Source organism: Falco punctatus (assembly GCF_963210335.1).
Source record: "Falco punctatus genome assembly, chromosome: 2".
Lineage (NCBI taxonomy): Eukaryota > Metazoa > Chordata > Aves > Falconiformes > Falconidae > Falco > Falco punctatus.
Window position 1 is genome coordinate 2,545,896 of NC_137581.1, and position 16,087 is coordinate 2,561,982.

The following is a 16,087-nucleotide window of genomic DNA, read 5'->3' on the forward strand; positions in this document are numbered from 1 at the left end:
ATATTGAGTCATCCTCTTGGCCCCTTATGAGAGGGAGCAGCGTGGAAACTCGTAAGTCCCAGTGTGATGATGGGGGGAGTTATAAACCACTGGGGCCAGGTTCTGCTTCCATTCCTTACCATCGATGCAACCCCCTGTGCACCAGTCCAGCGGGGAGGGGCATGGCTGGAGCATGATTTCAGTTGTGTGCATAGCTCATGCGGTGGGGAGGAGCACGCGGCTGTACTCAGTGGGATGACCTTCTCAGGGCAGTTCAGGCCTCTGCAAGGCTCGGTAACGGCTTGCTTAGCAGCAGCAGTAGCAGCAGCACCCGTGTTTTACAGGGGGAGAGAGAAGGTAAAGCCAGTTGGCTGCAGCTGGATCTCTGTGTCGCAGAGGGGTCTCTGTTTGCTGGGGCAGAGACACGTGCAGCTCTGGCAGGGGCGGTGTGGGTGATGGGCACATGGCTGCTTGCTTTAAGAAAGTTTGTGTGTGTTATTGCAGGTTTCACAGTCAATCCTCTTCTTTCCAGCTTCCCTTTTTCTTTTTTACTACTACATAGCTACAGTATTTCTATCCGTGTTCCTCCCCGCTTTTCTCACACACCTGTCTTGTTTTACACACAAACGAGCCCTTCATTCGCCTGGTTCCCCATGTGGATCTCCATGAGATACCTCGGTGAGTGCAGGGAAGGTGGCAGGAGGGACAAGAGCAGAGGCAGCTCCACCTAAGGAGCATTTCTTTATCTGGACAGGTGCTTTCTCTTGGAAGCTGGTCCCTGTCTCCCCTTGCCCATGGGTGTTCTGTATGGACTGCTTTGTGTCCTCTTAGAGCAGGAAGGGAAAGCTTTAATGCTCTGTGCTGGTGAACCATCACGTTCATCACCATGCATGGTGAACCTTCCATGTTGTTCCTCCTTTTAAATGAGTCCTGGTTGTTCATCCAGCTCGCGGTATAAGCACCTCCCAGACATACGTGTTCTTGTTGCGTCAGGGGCTGTAGCCTCTGATTCCTCTCAGCTGTTCCCCACACAATCTCCTCTTCTTCATTTTCTTTTTGAGGCTTTGACTTCTTGCACTCCCTTTCTCCTTTTCCCTCCGTCTTCAGGTCTGGATCTCTTTACCTTTCCTCACTTTTGCACCTCAACACCTTCCTGCTGGGAACAACTGATGACAAGTGACTCCTCCCTGTGCCTCAGCTGTCCTTTTCCTTCTCTGCCTTTCCATGTAGATTGAAAGAGCTGGGGGCTCCCACGTGGGACCAGGACCAGCAGTGCTTGGCCCAGCATGGTCCTGTCCCTTCCCTTGCCCTCCTCTGACCTTCCTTAAGGAGCGGAGTTGGGAAGTGGCTTGCACTCTGCCTCGGTGTAGATTGCTGGGACTTCTGCCTCTTCCACGTGTACCTAGACTTTGTGTATTGAAGGTGTTGTATAGATGTTTTATATTGCTAATAACAGTACATCATGCGTAGTAATATTCTAGTGGTGTGTTCTAAGACTTACAGTGATGGGTCACCTATCTGGAGCTATTTTCTGTCTACAGGCAATGACATGATTAACTGGTGCAGTCTTATTACCTATATTAGGCACATACATCTGTTCCCTGTGATTTTTTTCATTCCTTTCACTTCAGACAACTCATTCAGAGCTCTCTGCAGCAGAGCTGGAGAAGTATCTGGATGCTTTTGGAAGCATGTAATGTTGTCTGTCAAAGAGCTGAGTTGTTGAACATTGTTTTCAGCTGTGATGACAGCACATTTTGAAGGACTCGTTCCTACAAACTGGGGTATTGTCTTTCAAGTACTCCCCATCCGAATGTCTGATGAACAGAGTCCACTCAGCTGTTCCTGCGTTGTAGCTGCCCGCCCGAGGACAGGCCAGTGGCAGTTGTTCCCCACGCTGCTCCCCTGCTGCCTTGGCAGCGTCCCCATCTGACACCTCTGTGCCTGAGCACCCCTCTTCCCAGTGATCAATGGCATCTGATGTCCTGGAGGTCAGGCACAAGGAGATAGCACCAGTTTAGCAGTTTCTGCAAATCTCCGAGCCATAGAAACCACCTCTGTGCACATCTTACCACCACACGCAGGCAGCAGGGCTTCTAACACTCCTTCACTGATGGCTGGGGGCATGCGGCAGCAGTGCTGTGCCTTGACCATGTCTCTGAAGCGTGACTCACCTGAGCCACAGTCTCAAGAGAAAACTGTTGTGAACAATATTACAATTATCACCCTTCAATGTTAGTGTGGTTTTTTTTCCTTTATGGATTCCATAATTCCTTTTTAGCCCTTCTGGGGGGAGAGGGAGGATCATTTTCATCTGGATCAATAATAAACTGCCACAGAGTGAGGGAATGCTGTGGCTGCCGTGCTTTCTGTGCCACAGGTAGGCGTAAACGTATTCCTGGGAAGGCACACATCCACATTTAGACCTCATCTAAGAAAAAAAGGAAAGAACAGGGGCTGGAGTGTAAAGAGCAGCTCCCCCTGGCCCTCCTGCCCCTGCTGAGTTTTACAGAGAGTTAAGATATAGCCATACAAGGGATCTTTGTGTCCGGGCCAGACCTGTGGCTTCTGCCAGAGCTCGGGGCAGCCGCGTATCAAAACCCATCAAGGCATTTGCATTGTGCTGATAACTCACGGTCATGGGGATCACTGGACTTCTTGGTTCACCAACCCCAGCTGCCGGTGCATTGGTCCAGGCACAACATCTCTCCTGACACAGCCCCAGTCACATCCAGCCACCTCGTCATTGATTTCCCCACCCCCTATATTGTATGTATGTATTTATTTATTTAACAATATGTTGGTCCAGCCATTAAAAGCAGAAAGCACTTTCTCCAATCGATTGAACTGCCCGGCAAACTTCAGTTAAGCGTTGCTCTCTGAGTCATCACCAGGGTCAATTTAGATTTATATTCATGCTGATGAATAGGCTCTGCCTCTAATCTAATGAAAACTTCATCAGCAAATTAAAACTCAGCTTGTTGAGGCTGTTGAGCACAGGTGAGTTATGGAGGAAAGCCTGCCTTCCTGGACCAGCTCAGCCTGCCATCAGCATCCCTCTCCCTCTAGGTATCTGGTGCAGAGCGTTGTTCTGCCCCAACCCCTGGCAGCAAGAGAAAGAAGACAGGAGGTATATGGGCAAGAGAATCCTCCATTTAAAACTCACCCCTTTATTAATAAGCAATTAATTAATGAAGCTCTGGTGAGGGTGCTAGAGAAGGCGGAAGAGAAGGATGCCTTCTCGAGCACCTTCACCAGAGCTTCCTGAATTGACCCCCACAACTGCCTTACGATGCGGGAAGTAGTTACACCTCTTCTCCCTGGGAAACCTGAGGTTTTTTATTCAGGGACTGCGTTACTAGACCATGCTCTGTGACTGTCATCTGCATTCACAAGTCCCTTGCTTATTCCAATGACACTCACGTGCTTTGTGCTGATGAGTGCAGTTACTCTGTATTTTGATGGTGCCGTTACCTTTCCTAAAAGCTAATTTGCTTGAATGTCCCATTACCTGCAAATTGAATAGGTACAATCGATATTTGTGACTCCAGGAACATCTGGCTGGTGCAGAAGTGCCTGGAGGGCATGGCACCTCCCAAAATCAGGAGGTGAGACTGAAAGATGATTAGAGAGGGAGGCTGAATGTGCAACGCATTGTTATCAGACCAGTGAGTCCTTCCTGTGTACAGAGCTGGATCGCAGCCCAAAAGGGGGCCAGGCTTTTGGAACATCAGATTTTGCCAGTAAGAGATGATATCCATGCTTATTCAACTTGAGCCTCCCAGCTATCTTAAGAGCTAAGGACATGTGTCTTACTGCTCTGGGGGAAATGGTGTGGAGTGTTGTTAATAGAGACAGCAGAGTACTTCTGACATCATCACCCTAGACCACCTTGCATCTAGCATTTGTGGTCCTCTGCTAAAGTTTCCATGGAAGGTCGTTGCTCAGAGAGAAAGGCTGAAGGTGTATGCAGTGAACGAAGAGGAAGGGGCTGCCTGGGTGTTGCTGAGAGCACATGAAGGTAATATCTGATGAAGTGCCTGAGAAGAGCATTCATTTCAACGTAGTCACTGAGAACAGGAAAGGAAGATGGATGGAGTTACCAAGGAAATTATAAGTCATTGTGTGTTATCATGTGACTCATTCAGTGCCCATAGCTCACCCCTGGGCTGCAAGGTTGTGGATTAAAGTCCTACACTGGGACTTGGGATCATTTCTTTTAAAATGACAAAGATGCATAGACCTTAAAATGTATCATAGCCTGTCAGCTAAAACTGGAGTAGGGGGATTTTTGGTGTTGACAGCTGTGAGGATAGGGTCCAAGAAGGGTGGTTTGACCATATCAGAAGCTGTACTTTAAAGCGCTTGAATGATCAGAAAGGCTTTCTGATGTAGATGCTGGAAGCCCTACAGTAAGTCAGCTGCCTAGGGCAAGATCATCAAAGGCTTAATTGAGGGACATTTCACTAATGGTGGCTTCTGTTCAGTAGCTAGATGTCCATCTCTAGGAGCATGGAGGTCATCAATGCAGACCAATAGGGCAGCAAGGCAGTACCTGCCCCACCATCTTCCATCGTGTACCTCCTGCTTTCCATAGGGACTGCCTCTTCAAGATCTCTGATGCAGTTCTCCTGATGACTGGGCTGACCACAGTAGCCCCAAGTACTGGAGATGCAGGATGTTTCCAGAGGAATCCAGCTGGATCTTCCAGAAGAACTTTGCACAGATCATTGATCTGTGCTAGAGCTTTCCCAGGTAGAAAGCCTGGCTGTGGCACCTTTGCTTCTCCTGTTTCATAGACTTGGAGAGATGGCACACCTCCTGCCCAGCCCTGCCAGCCAGGCACTAAAAGCAGGATTGACAGGCCTACCTGATGACCTACCTAATGACCAGGGGTGGAAGAGCCTGGGCTGGTGGGCTTTGGCTGGAGCTGCTCTGGACAGCCAAGGCTACACACTTGGGCTCATGTGATTTTACTTGCGGCCAAACTTCTCTCTTGCTTTTTGTTTTGCTGCAGCCATAGCAGTCAGTGGTAGAGGTCCTGCAGTGTCCCCTTATATAAGGCAACAAGTTGGAGTTGTGAAGTGGAGGTGAGTCAGGAGCTACACATACTGAAAAGCCCTTGCTAGAGGTGCTAAAGGATTTTTAGAATAGGTTTTGTGCCCCATGCCTTGTTGATGCTCCCAAGGCGGTCCAGAAGGACCTACGGGCTTGTCTTGTGGCTAGAGAGATGGCACTCCTACATAAGATGTCCTCATGGATGTGGCCTTTAGTAGCAGTGTAGCAGGGCAGTGTAGAAATGGCTTTTCTGAACATGGAGGGGGAGATTTGTATCAGGAACTTTCTTCTCCCTGGTGGCAAATGGTTTGTTCTGAGAGGACTGAGGATGAAACAATAAGGTTGTATCTCACTGAAACTATGCTGAAGATAGTAGATGATCTCACACGCTGACCCTTGCACCAAGACCAAAACTGCTGAATGAACTGAAAGAAAATGCAAGGTCCTGCACGTGGGTCAGGGCAATGCCAAGCACAGATACAGGCTGTGTGGGGGATGGATGGAGAGCAGCCCTCAGGAGTAGGTCCTGGTGGATGAGAGGCTCAACATGACCCGGCATGTGCGCTCGCAGCCCAGAAAGCCGCCCGTGCCCTGGGTGCCTCCCCAGCAGCGTGGCCAGCAGGGCGAGGGAGGGGGCTCTGCCCCTCTGCTCCCCTCTGCTGAGACCCCCCCACAGCGCTGCGTCCAGCTCGGGGGTCCTCAGCATCAGAAGGACACGGACCTGTCGGAGCGGGCCCGTCGGAGGCCACGGAGCTGGTCAGAGGGCTGGAGCCCCTCTGCTGTGGGGACAGGCTGGGAGAGCTGGGGCTGTGCAGCCTGGGGAGGAGAAGGCTCCGGGGAGACCTTAGAGCAGCTCCCAGTGCCTGGAGGGGCCGACAGGAAAGCTGGGGAGGGGCTTTGGGCAAGGGCAGGGAGCGGTGGGACAGGGGGGAATGGCTTGAAGCTGAGAGAGGGGAGATTTAGGTTGGACGTGAGGAAGAAACCCTTCCCCGTGAGGGCGGCGAGGCGCTGGCCCAGGCTGCCCAGAGCAGCTGTGGGTGCCCCATCCCTGGCAGGGCTCAAGGCCAGGCTGGACGGGGCTGGGAGCAGCCTGGGCTGGGGGGAGGGGGCCCTGCCCCTGGCGGGGGGTGGGACTGGCTGGTCTTGAAGGTCCCTTCCAACCCGAACCATTCCATGATTCTGTGATTCTATTATAAAATTGAGGCTAGTTGAAGGGATTTGAGCGGTTGAGAGTGAGCACATCTATGATGGGAGGCTACTTAGAGCTTCATGTCCTCCTTTGCTGATGTCTGGAGGTAGGTGAGATGATCCTTATCCTTAAGTGCCAGTCCTAAACTATCAGATATCTAATTTTATCATGGGTGTGCAACTCAAACTATTGGAGAAAGTCTTCAGTGTAATGTGCTCCTGACTAGACTGAAACGGTGAAAGATCACAGCTGGTAGTTGCTGTTTGGCCAATAAGATCCAGTGCATCTCAACCTAAATATTTTAGAACAAAGGGCATTGTTGAAATACAAGTATAAACAAACGTGTGCTCACACGGGAGATGGCAGGAGGATCTCCTGCCTTCCAGCCTGCTGCTTTGCTCACTAAAAGTAACTTTGTACGTGGTGAAGAGTTTACCAGTGCCGGTAAGGAGCTGGCCTTTATTGTACTGTATTCAAAGAATAAAATAACCACCTTTGATTCTGCTAATGCATTTATGGGGTAAATGGTAGAGGAGCTTAAGTGAAATTCTAAATGTGACTTGACAAGACACAGCCTGCAGATACATGTCAGTCAGTCTGTGGTGCACATCGCTGTCAGCCCGTGAGCCATGTCACCAGTGATGAATGCTAACTAACGAGTTACTGTCTAGTTGTCATGGAAGGCTTGAACCCTGGAAAAAAAATTAAGAATTAACTGGCTTCAAGCTGCTTTCAGAAGTGGTGAGAAATCTAATTCTGGCCCGATTGTTTGGGTTCGAAAGCAGAGATGGAGGACTTCCACACCAAAACTGCCTGGCCTGTGTGTCTTGTGTTAATCTGTGCTGCTGCAGCATGTTGATAACCTCACGGGTCTGGGGGCTGAAAGCCTCGGTCCCAACGCGCGGGAGAGTTTAGTATGGGATGTCCTGCCTGTGTTGCTGTGGCAGTCAGCCCTAGGAGGGCCTGCCCCTCCAGTGGGTCCTGCAGCCGCCGTGTAAAATAAGGGGGAAGTTCTCTACAAATTCAGAGGTTGAATCTCTTTCCGAAGTCCTGGCAGCTGCTGGGCTGGTTGCAGACGATCAGGCTGTCTTCGGTGGTGATCTCATACCAATGGGCTGGTTCTCAGAGGTGGGGATTTGCCTGAATATTATGCAGCAGTGGAATGCTTTTCTTCCAGAACCCCGTATAATTCATGCAGCTGAAATTTGTTTTTGAAATGCTGGGGTCTGACGCTTCATCTTGTGAGGGCAGAAAAAGGCAAAGGAAGGCTTAGCTGTCTCATAGGCCATGTGGGTACAAGAGATGCCTTTTCAAGGGTGGCTTCCATGAGCTGCTTTGATGTAGATGGACTGCTCAAGTGACTGCTGTAAATTGTAGGGCAGAAACCTCAGAAGTGAATAGTGCCCTTTTGTTGTGCTGCATGCTGAAATGCTATGGGCTTCTTGTCTTGGGAGGGTGGCACCTTTATTAAAGGAGGCTTAGGTGCTGTTATGATTGCAAAAAAATTGTGATTGTGTTGCAATTGCAACCCAAAAGCAGAAGTAACAGCACCATGTAGTTTTGCTTCCCTTAACCTGAAGACTGTTGCAAGAATCTATCTTTCTGCAGGGGCAGGGATGGCCTTGGAGCCAGGATCTGGCTCTGACTGTGCATTTGCTGCTGCTGGGGACAATTTCCACCACTGATCCAGACCTACAAAGTTACGGGAATGTCACTGATTCCCATGGTGATCTGGGAATATGAATCATGCTCAGAGCGTGTTCCGTGCAGGTCTCCTTGGGAGGGCTGTGTTTCCCTACAGCGTCACCCCTGCCTCAAGTGCCTCCCGCATCTAATGGGTTTCAGAATATGCTGGTGTGGTTTTATTTGTGGAAATGTTCAGTTATGGTTGTTGGTTTCCTTCACTAGCCAGGAGGGCTTTCCGAGTGCCGTCTCCCTTCTCAGCCTCTGAAGGACTTTTAATTACTCATGTTCTACCTCTGCCTTATTTTTGTTCCAATTTGTAACAGTGTGGTGAAGATCCTGCTCGCAGCTAATGCAGATCCAAACCTCGGAGATGATTTCAGCAGCGTGTATGAGACTGCCAAGGAAAAAGGCCTCCATTCTTTGGAAGGTAATATTATTTGTGTGCAGCCACTTGCATTTGCTTTTCCGGTCCCAAAATTTTCTTTCCTGGCTTTGAAATGGAAATTTGACCTTGTTTGGGTTTTTTTAGAGCCAGCTTCAGCTCCCATTTAAATGTAGAGTAACTGATGGTACGTGGGCAAGTGTATCTGAAGATGAGAGAAAACATTGTGTAGATGTTTATGAGAAGCAATCCTTCAACGTCCTAGAGATAACCTGTTTTTATATAGCCAGAACATAATACAAAGTTGTAGATAGGAGTGTCATCCTGTTGACCCACATGCAGCCGCTTGCTGGGGAAGGAGGAGGGTTCAAGGCAGTGTATTCTGTCAGTAACCTTACCCTAGATCTTGTAAGTAGGTATAAAGTGAAGAAAGACTTGGCCATTTGAAATAAAACTGGATGATGTAAGTGGTTGCAATTACTGCTGCTGTTTTTTGGGCAGGCGTTAACGCTACCTTTCAGGCCTTGGAGTCTTTACATGAAAAGGAGGAAATGTTCTGCACCGTCGTTTCATCTTGTTATGGTTTTTCTTGGCTGATGTCTCAAGTTCCAGTCTCACCCTAACGTTATCCCCATTGCTGGGATGTTGATGCAGACTTAGAATCAGAGAATCACGGAGTGGTTTGGGTTGGAAGAGACCTTTCAAGGTCATCTAGTCCAACCCCCCTGCCGTGAGCAGGGGCATCTTGTACTAGGTCAGATTGCTCAGAGACCTGCTCTGTTTATTCAGACCGATTTAAATTTCCAGACTGTTTCCACTCTTTACGACGATAAATGGTGGTTAGATTTTCTTGGGTTTGTGATTATCGATGAAATCTCAGGCAGGGGATGTCTGGATTCTTGGTGCCCAGCTGAGAAAGTGGCCAGCTGCACGTTTCAAGGATGCTTCTTGTCCCCAGGCTTTGTTCTGAGGTTGGCATGAGTGCTGGCAGGACTTGACCCCACTAAAATGTCCCTGGCTGTTGCCTTCCCTGTTCCAGAAGCCTCTTCCACATCTGAATGCTGTGCTGACCTGCTGGCCTTGGCTCTGTGCTGGCAGACCACAGACCATGTCCCAGCCATCCCCATCACCCTGCCAGAGCTCAGCCAGCCTCCAGGGCTCACGTTTCTGGGGACTGCTGCATCCACAGTGACTGCGTTTGTGTGCTGTGACCTCCTGCTCTGGAGTTAAACTGTTTCCTAGCTGCTGGAAGGAGAAAATTGGAGGAAGCCACACGGGTTGTCCGAAGCCTGTTTGCCCTGTGTGGTTTGCAGAGCCTAAATCACGTGGTGACATTATCCATGGGTCTGTTGTGCTTTTTGCCTCACTGCTAAGAGCTGAAAGCTATATGAAGTCTAATGAAGGTGTAATATTTGAACCTTTCATAAAACACAGGTTGAGTTAAGAAGATGAATCAGTGAGAGGACAGTTTTGACAGGGTGTTATTTTATTTTTAAAAGCTCTCTGCTCTCATCCCTCACTGTAACCCACCCGTGCAATAGACGTGCTCCTTGATGGAAGTGAGAACACGCATATATCAGCTCGCTGTAGCAGTGAATGCAAAATGTATGAAACAACATTAAAAAATGAACAATGGAATGCCAATACATAATGCATGTACATAGACTTTGTTTAAGACAAAGTATATCAACCAATACAGTTAATTGGTTTTGTCTGCATTCATCCCTCTATAATGTTATGTATTTTGGGGTGAAGAAAAGATAAGGCCACTCACTAAGAAGTTGCATTAATTCTTTGGTTGACATGTTTTATTAAAAAGAATAAATTCAGTTGCATTTTTAAAAAGAGAGGGAGAGAGAGAAACTGCCTTTGTTTTTTACTTTTTTTAATGCATTTACATATTTCGTGTATAAATATTTTTTCATAAAAACATCCAAATCGAGAGTGTATGCTCCACAAACGCTGCACAAAATATATTACAGACATTTATATGGATGGCAGGAAGGGAGACAGAGGGCTGAAAATTTCCAGGCACCCAGTGATTGATGGTAGACGAGGCTTCCCCTGACGCTTTATTGAGTTTCCGATGATTATCTCTCTCTGAGACATTTTTTACAGATGACGGCCGAGCTGTCACAACGGACCATGGGGGAAAAAAACCAACAATAATAACACTTTAATCTCTTTACTGCACTGCTCCCTAGTATCTCAGATTCATCTTCCCTGACGCACGCAGTTCATTATCCTGCTCCTCCCTAGGTAGGAAATGACGACAAATAAATAAATATACATACTCACCCTGTATGCTTGGAGAAAAGACCCAGGAAAGGAAAGGAGCCAGGGCATTAATTGATCTTCCTGGAGGTACTGCGGTTCATTAGCGGAGATGCTGGGCTAGGACAGCATCAGGTATTCATTACAGTGTTTTTCTCTTCTGAACTTTTCAAATCTTCTGGAAATCTGTCGCTAGCTCTTAGGAGGGAATGTGGAGACTGCCCTGCGGGGGATCTGCTGCCCAGGTCTGCTTGCTTTGCTGTGACAAAGTATTAGATGCTGAGAGCCCTTTCAAGTTCTTGATGGCAGCATGGGCTTACCGAGTTCTGGTTTTATACCCATTCACCGAGGAGCTTAGCACAGCTCCAGGAGGAATTTGGTCCACCAGCTGGGTGACGTTCATTCAGCAGGAGACAGCATGTGCCAGTCCCACCATCACTCGGGCTCCGTGGTGGGGCTGTGTGTTCGTGAGGCTTGCGCGTCTCCCAAGGCTGGGGAGAAGGGTTGTGGCCAGGCCTGGCCCTACTGCCTGCTCCCCGCAGATGAGTGAGAGGGAGATTAGTCTCCATTAACTCTGGAATGGGTGCGACAGCCTCCCTTTCCTCAAAAATCAGATATAAAGTGCAGAGCCTGTCAAAACCCACAGCCCTGAGCGATAGCATCTGCTCGTTGATAAAAGAGCCAGTGAGGATGGTGAACACTGAAATGAGAGAGGAGGGATGTGCCCTCCCTTCAGGCGTGAGCGTGCTGCTCACATCGGATTCTTGATGATGGAATACTTGACCTCTTTGGTGGCTTTGATGGCACATCTGGCCAGGTTTTAGATCAGGCTTCTCTCTGGTGTGCTGAATGCTCTCAGGGCTGATGTTGTGAAGATGCTGTCTCTGCTCCCGTAAGCCTTCCTGACTGACCAGCAGCATGGTATTATTTCCTTCAATGCCAAACAAGAGCCACTCTTTTTTCCACTGTTCATTTTTGCTGATGACTAGAGCACAGGGCTTACAACCCAGGATGTTTGCTAAAGTCTGACCTTTAGACCAGCTGCAGAAGAGTATTGGTGCTGCAGACCCTTCCTACGGACCCATGCAGGGTGCTGGAGCCCTGCCCAGACACACGGGCTGGTCTGCTGGAGACTCCCAGAATTGGGAATTTGCTTCGAGGTCATGTGCTGATGGGGCAGTGTCCTCTCCTTTCACAGCTTCCTTTCTGTTTGCTGACATCACCGCTGCCTTGTAGTAATCTATTGGTGTGTTGGGAGAGAGTTTTTCCTGGCTCGGGAGCATAGTCCCTCCTAGGTGCTAGTAGAAACAGCATCTAAAACCAGGTTTTGCACCAGAGCATCAGCAGCAGAGGCACTTCCACCCCTCCCACCGCGTGTCTGAGTCTAAGTTTGTGCGTAAATATTGCAGACATCGTTAAGCCTCTGCTTGGGGAGGGGTGCTTGGCAGGAGGGGTGATGCCTGTCTGTGCCATCTTAGAGGCAGCCCGTGCCTGTGGTCCAGGTCTGCTAGCCACGGTGCATTGCCTGCGTGCCAGCTGGGTTCGCGTGGGACTCTGGCACTTCTCCAGCTCGTGTGTGTACGCTGCAGAAAGGGGACAGGTCTAGCGAGAGCTGGGCTTGGAGCTGGAGCGGTGCAGCCTCTCCCACAGAGAGTCTTTGCTTCTGTACATCAGTTGGATTTAATGCATTCCTTGATCTTCCAGCTTTGCAGTCCAAACTCTTGAGTTTGCATCTGATCTAGAAGATTTAGTCTTTCATGTCTGTCTCAGCACAGTCCTTCTCCTGTCCTCCTGGGAATGCCTTGGCCCAGCTTTGCTCTGACCTGCAAGCACCAGTCGTTGGGCTTTCCCTTTTGCCAGGTATCTGTGCATGTTGGCATTCAGCAGAACAGAGCTCAAGGGAGGAAAAAAATTACAATTAATCAGCTTTAGAAAACATCGTTTTCTGTTCAAAGAAGCATCATGGTCTCTGGGTCTGATTTCACAAAACCTGCCAGGTCTCAGTATAATTGCATTTGCTCAGGGGATTTCAGGCTTTCTAGTCAGCTGTGAAATGCGTTATTATGAATTATTCCCATCCCGGTAGCATTGAGGAATACACCTCGGGGAGCACACTGTACCAGTGGCTAAGGAAACACAGGATAAAAACTCCAGGCCCCAAGGACCAGCCAGTTTCAACATAAAACTGAAGATAGCAGGAGCAGAGATGCTCAGCCTCATGATCTGCAGCACTTGAGCCCACGTTACTTTTCAGTTAACAAAGGAAGTGTTTTTAGAAAAGTTCTTGCTTTAAAATGGCTACTTCTTGACACTTCTGGGCAGCGCCGGGTAGAGGAGGCAGCTCCTGGTGGAGACAGGCCCAGGAGCAACCGGAGCGGAGTGGTAGGGGAAGCATAGCATGACTCTGAGGAGATGCCCTGGCCATTGCCAGCTGACTACTGTCCCCAGCATCTGTAGTGCTGTTGTCCCTCAGCCTCTCCGGCTCTTTTCCCTTGGTTATGGCTCATAGGTTTTGGCATTCTGTGCTTCCAGCCTGAAGTAGGTGCAGACTGCTGGGACCGCATTCTGGCTGGAGGGGGAAGCTGGTGCGGAGGAAGCATTGAATGCTTGTTCTCTGGCCCTTCTGGACCGTAAAAGGCAAAAATAAAAGGCAGAAGTCTCTGTGTTGCTTGCTTGCGTTGAATCCTGTTTTCACTTTGAAGGTGCAAATAGGCTGTGGTTGGAACAAGGCTGAGAGGTCTTCTTCTGCTGGGCTTTCCCAAAGCACCTCCTTCCCTGTCTGAGTGCTGTGAAGGTGGGCCCTGGGATTTGTGGAAACCGTGTTGTCTTCATCTCTGCTGCTGCTTAGTGGAGTGGGGACAATAGCCACCAGAACCCTCCACTGGGGTCCTGATGGTATCCTGGAAAAGGTCCTTAGGCCCTTAGCAGGCTTCCAGGCCGGTGGTGGTGGTCTGTGCTGCTGGTGCGCCTTCAGACAAGCAGCTCTTTGTCTCAGTGAGCTGAGCTTTCATTCTTTTTCCCCTGCAGTCCTTGTAACCCGGGAGGATGACTTCAACAACCGCTTGAACATCCGAGCCAATTTCAAGGGCTGCACAGCTCTACACTATGCGGTACTGGCTGATGACTACCTGACTGTCAAACTGCTGCTGGATGGAGGTGAGTTCCATAGCTCCACCCGACTCTTGGGCCAGGAGCACTTTTTCTGAGTAGGCCTGTCCCACAGAGCTGTCAAGCTTGCACAAGGGCCACAGTCTTTCATTGTCAGGATTAGACGTGATTTACTGTTTGCTTTAATCTCTTTAATTTTTAGTTTCTGTGTTCCCATTGATCTCCAGTGGTTTTTCTCAGGTACTTCTGGTGGCTGTTCTCATCTTAATCATTGACTTCCCTTTCCTCCTGCAGTTCAGTGAGGATGCATCCACTGGTGTCTCTGTTCAGTATTTTGAACATTTCCCTTTCCCTATTTGCACTCCACTCATCAATCATATCCCTTACGTACCTGTGTGGCACAGAATCAAAGAGCCCTCACTTTACTCATAATAGATCTGCTCTGCATAGGTACTGGATAGGGACCACTACCCACATGAAATGGTTTAGGCTGGGGTACTGTTGGTACCCTGGCAATGCAGCTCTTGTCAGAATTGGTAGAAATTAGCTTGTGCAGTAATTTGTCCTCCTGGTCAAACCACAGACCCCTTCTTCTCCTGGATCCTGCTTCACTGTCATCTCTTATGTACTCAATGGCTCTAGAGTACAGATCCATAGAGATATGTACAGTTGGACCCAATGATCTTAAGAGACTTTTCCAACCTGAACAATTCTAGGATAATAAACAAGATGGAAATTCATAGGATTATAGCATAGTTCAGGTTGGAAGAGACTTCAGAAGGTCTCTAGTCCAACGTTCTGCTCAAAGCAGGGTGAGCTGTGAGGTCAGACCAGGTTACTCAGGGCTTTAGCCAGCTGGGGCCTGAAAACGTCCAGGGATGGACACTGCCCAACCTCTCTGGTGACCTGTCGCAATGCTTGACCGTCTTCATGGGGAAAAAGCTCATTGGCACTAGTGGAGGAGAGGAAGAAGATGCATTTAGCTAACAGAATAGAGATGTGCTACCATGACAACCGTTTTTTATATTTACCCTCCTGCTGATCTTTAGCAGGATGACATTTGCGTCTGTGTTATGCTGTTATCCAGAACCGGAGTCTGCTGAATGTGTATCTACATCTGCGTGGTGCCGTTAAATTAGCTGCATCTGCCTGTGATACAAATTGCTCTGCAGACTGCAGAGCTAGTCGGTAGAGTTCTGCTTCCCTCCAGGTTTGCGTCCTTTGTCCCTAGCATTCCTCTTACAACAATTTCAACTCCTCTCCTCCTGCAAGGTCACCTGGGGCACCTTTGAATGAGCAAGAAACAGCGATGTTGTGCCTGCTTTGAAGTGTGTGCTTGCCAGCAGCCTTCTGCCAAATGCAGTATACAGCAGCTGAACACTGTCAGCCCGTCCCTGTGGTGCAGAGACTCTCTAGCGTCTGTCTAGCCAGATGCTGATATTTTTGCAAAAATTTTTGGAATATCATTGTCTTCGTGGTGTGGGCATCGCAGGAGTTGAGGAGTTAATTCTAGGGAAGCAGGCAGGCAGATAACTGTATGATGGACTCACGCAAGGCTCATTCCTTGAGAAAGTAACTAAAAGGATAATGGAAAGTAGCATCCGTGAAGGCTAACCATCCCCAGAAGGGATGAAGAAAAATAATTGTAGGAACATTGAACCTTGATACTCATCTCTACTGTATGCTTGTTATCTTTTACAAATAGAAAAATAAGAGTGAAAGGTTGAGATTCAATACCCCTGAATTCCACAGGTAACTCTGGCTCAGGGTTTCTCTGGGAGCCCTGCCGGATACCAGAACCCTATCTCTTGGCCATAAATTAACCCCCCAAAAAAGGAGCCACTGAAAGAAAACCTATTGCAAATGTATTTAGCCAAGATTCCTATGGGTTGCTTGCAGAGAAGGGAGCTTAAAAAGCAGACAGCTGCTCTGTGGGCTGTAGGAGTATGTGCGTGTGGTGACTGGGAAGTCCTCAGATGAAAATATTGGCCCTTGTGTGGTCCAGTGCATTTGTCTGACGTGACAGACTACTCCATGTTTGGTAGATACATAGACGCTGCCTGAACACCGAACCTGGCAGTTTCTCAGTGCATCTGACTCGCTACATGTCTGCTGCACCGTCCAACAGCACGCGTTCAGCGGTTGCTTGTCCCAGGGTGCTGGTAGTCAGAGGAAACTGCTTCAACAGGACCTCTGAGATCCCACAGCTGTGGGCAGGGATGCCTGTGGGAAGAGCGGAGTGAGCTTCACCCTCTTGAGTGATGAGTTGTGAATGCACAGGGCAGGCTTTGCTGGCGAGCACAATGGGCTCTGTGATGTTACAGAGAGTGGCAACGTGGTCAAAGTGGTGGCATGGAAAAGTCCTTGTCACAGCATTGTTGTGAACAGATTTGAACAGAGTGAGCCTGGGA

General features: G+C 48.9%; 1 protein-coding gene across 1 annotated transcript in view; it reads left to right on the plus strand.

The window, feature by feature from the left end:
• The window catches only part of CLPB (ClpB family mitochondrial disaggregase), a 92,549-nt gene that overhangs the window by 24,134 nt on the left and 52,328 nt on the right, over window positions 1-16,087 (plus strand). Inside the window, exons 4-5 of the mRNA XM_080375443.1 lie at window positions 8,236-8,339; window positions 13,596-13,724. Of these exons, the coding sequence (XP_080231569.1) occupies window positions 8,236-8,339; window positions 13,596-13,724 (233 nt within the window). The remainder of the gene's footprint in view (window positions 1-8,235; window positions 8,340-13,595; window positions 13,725-16,087) is intronic.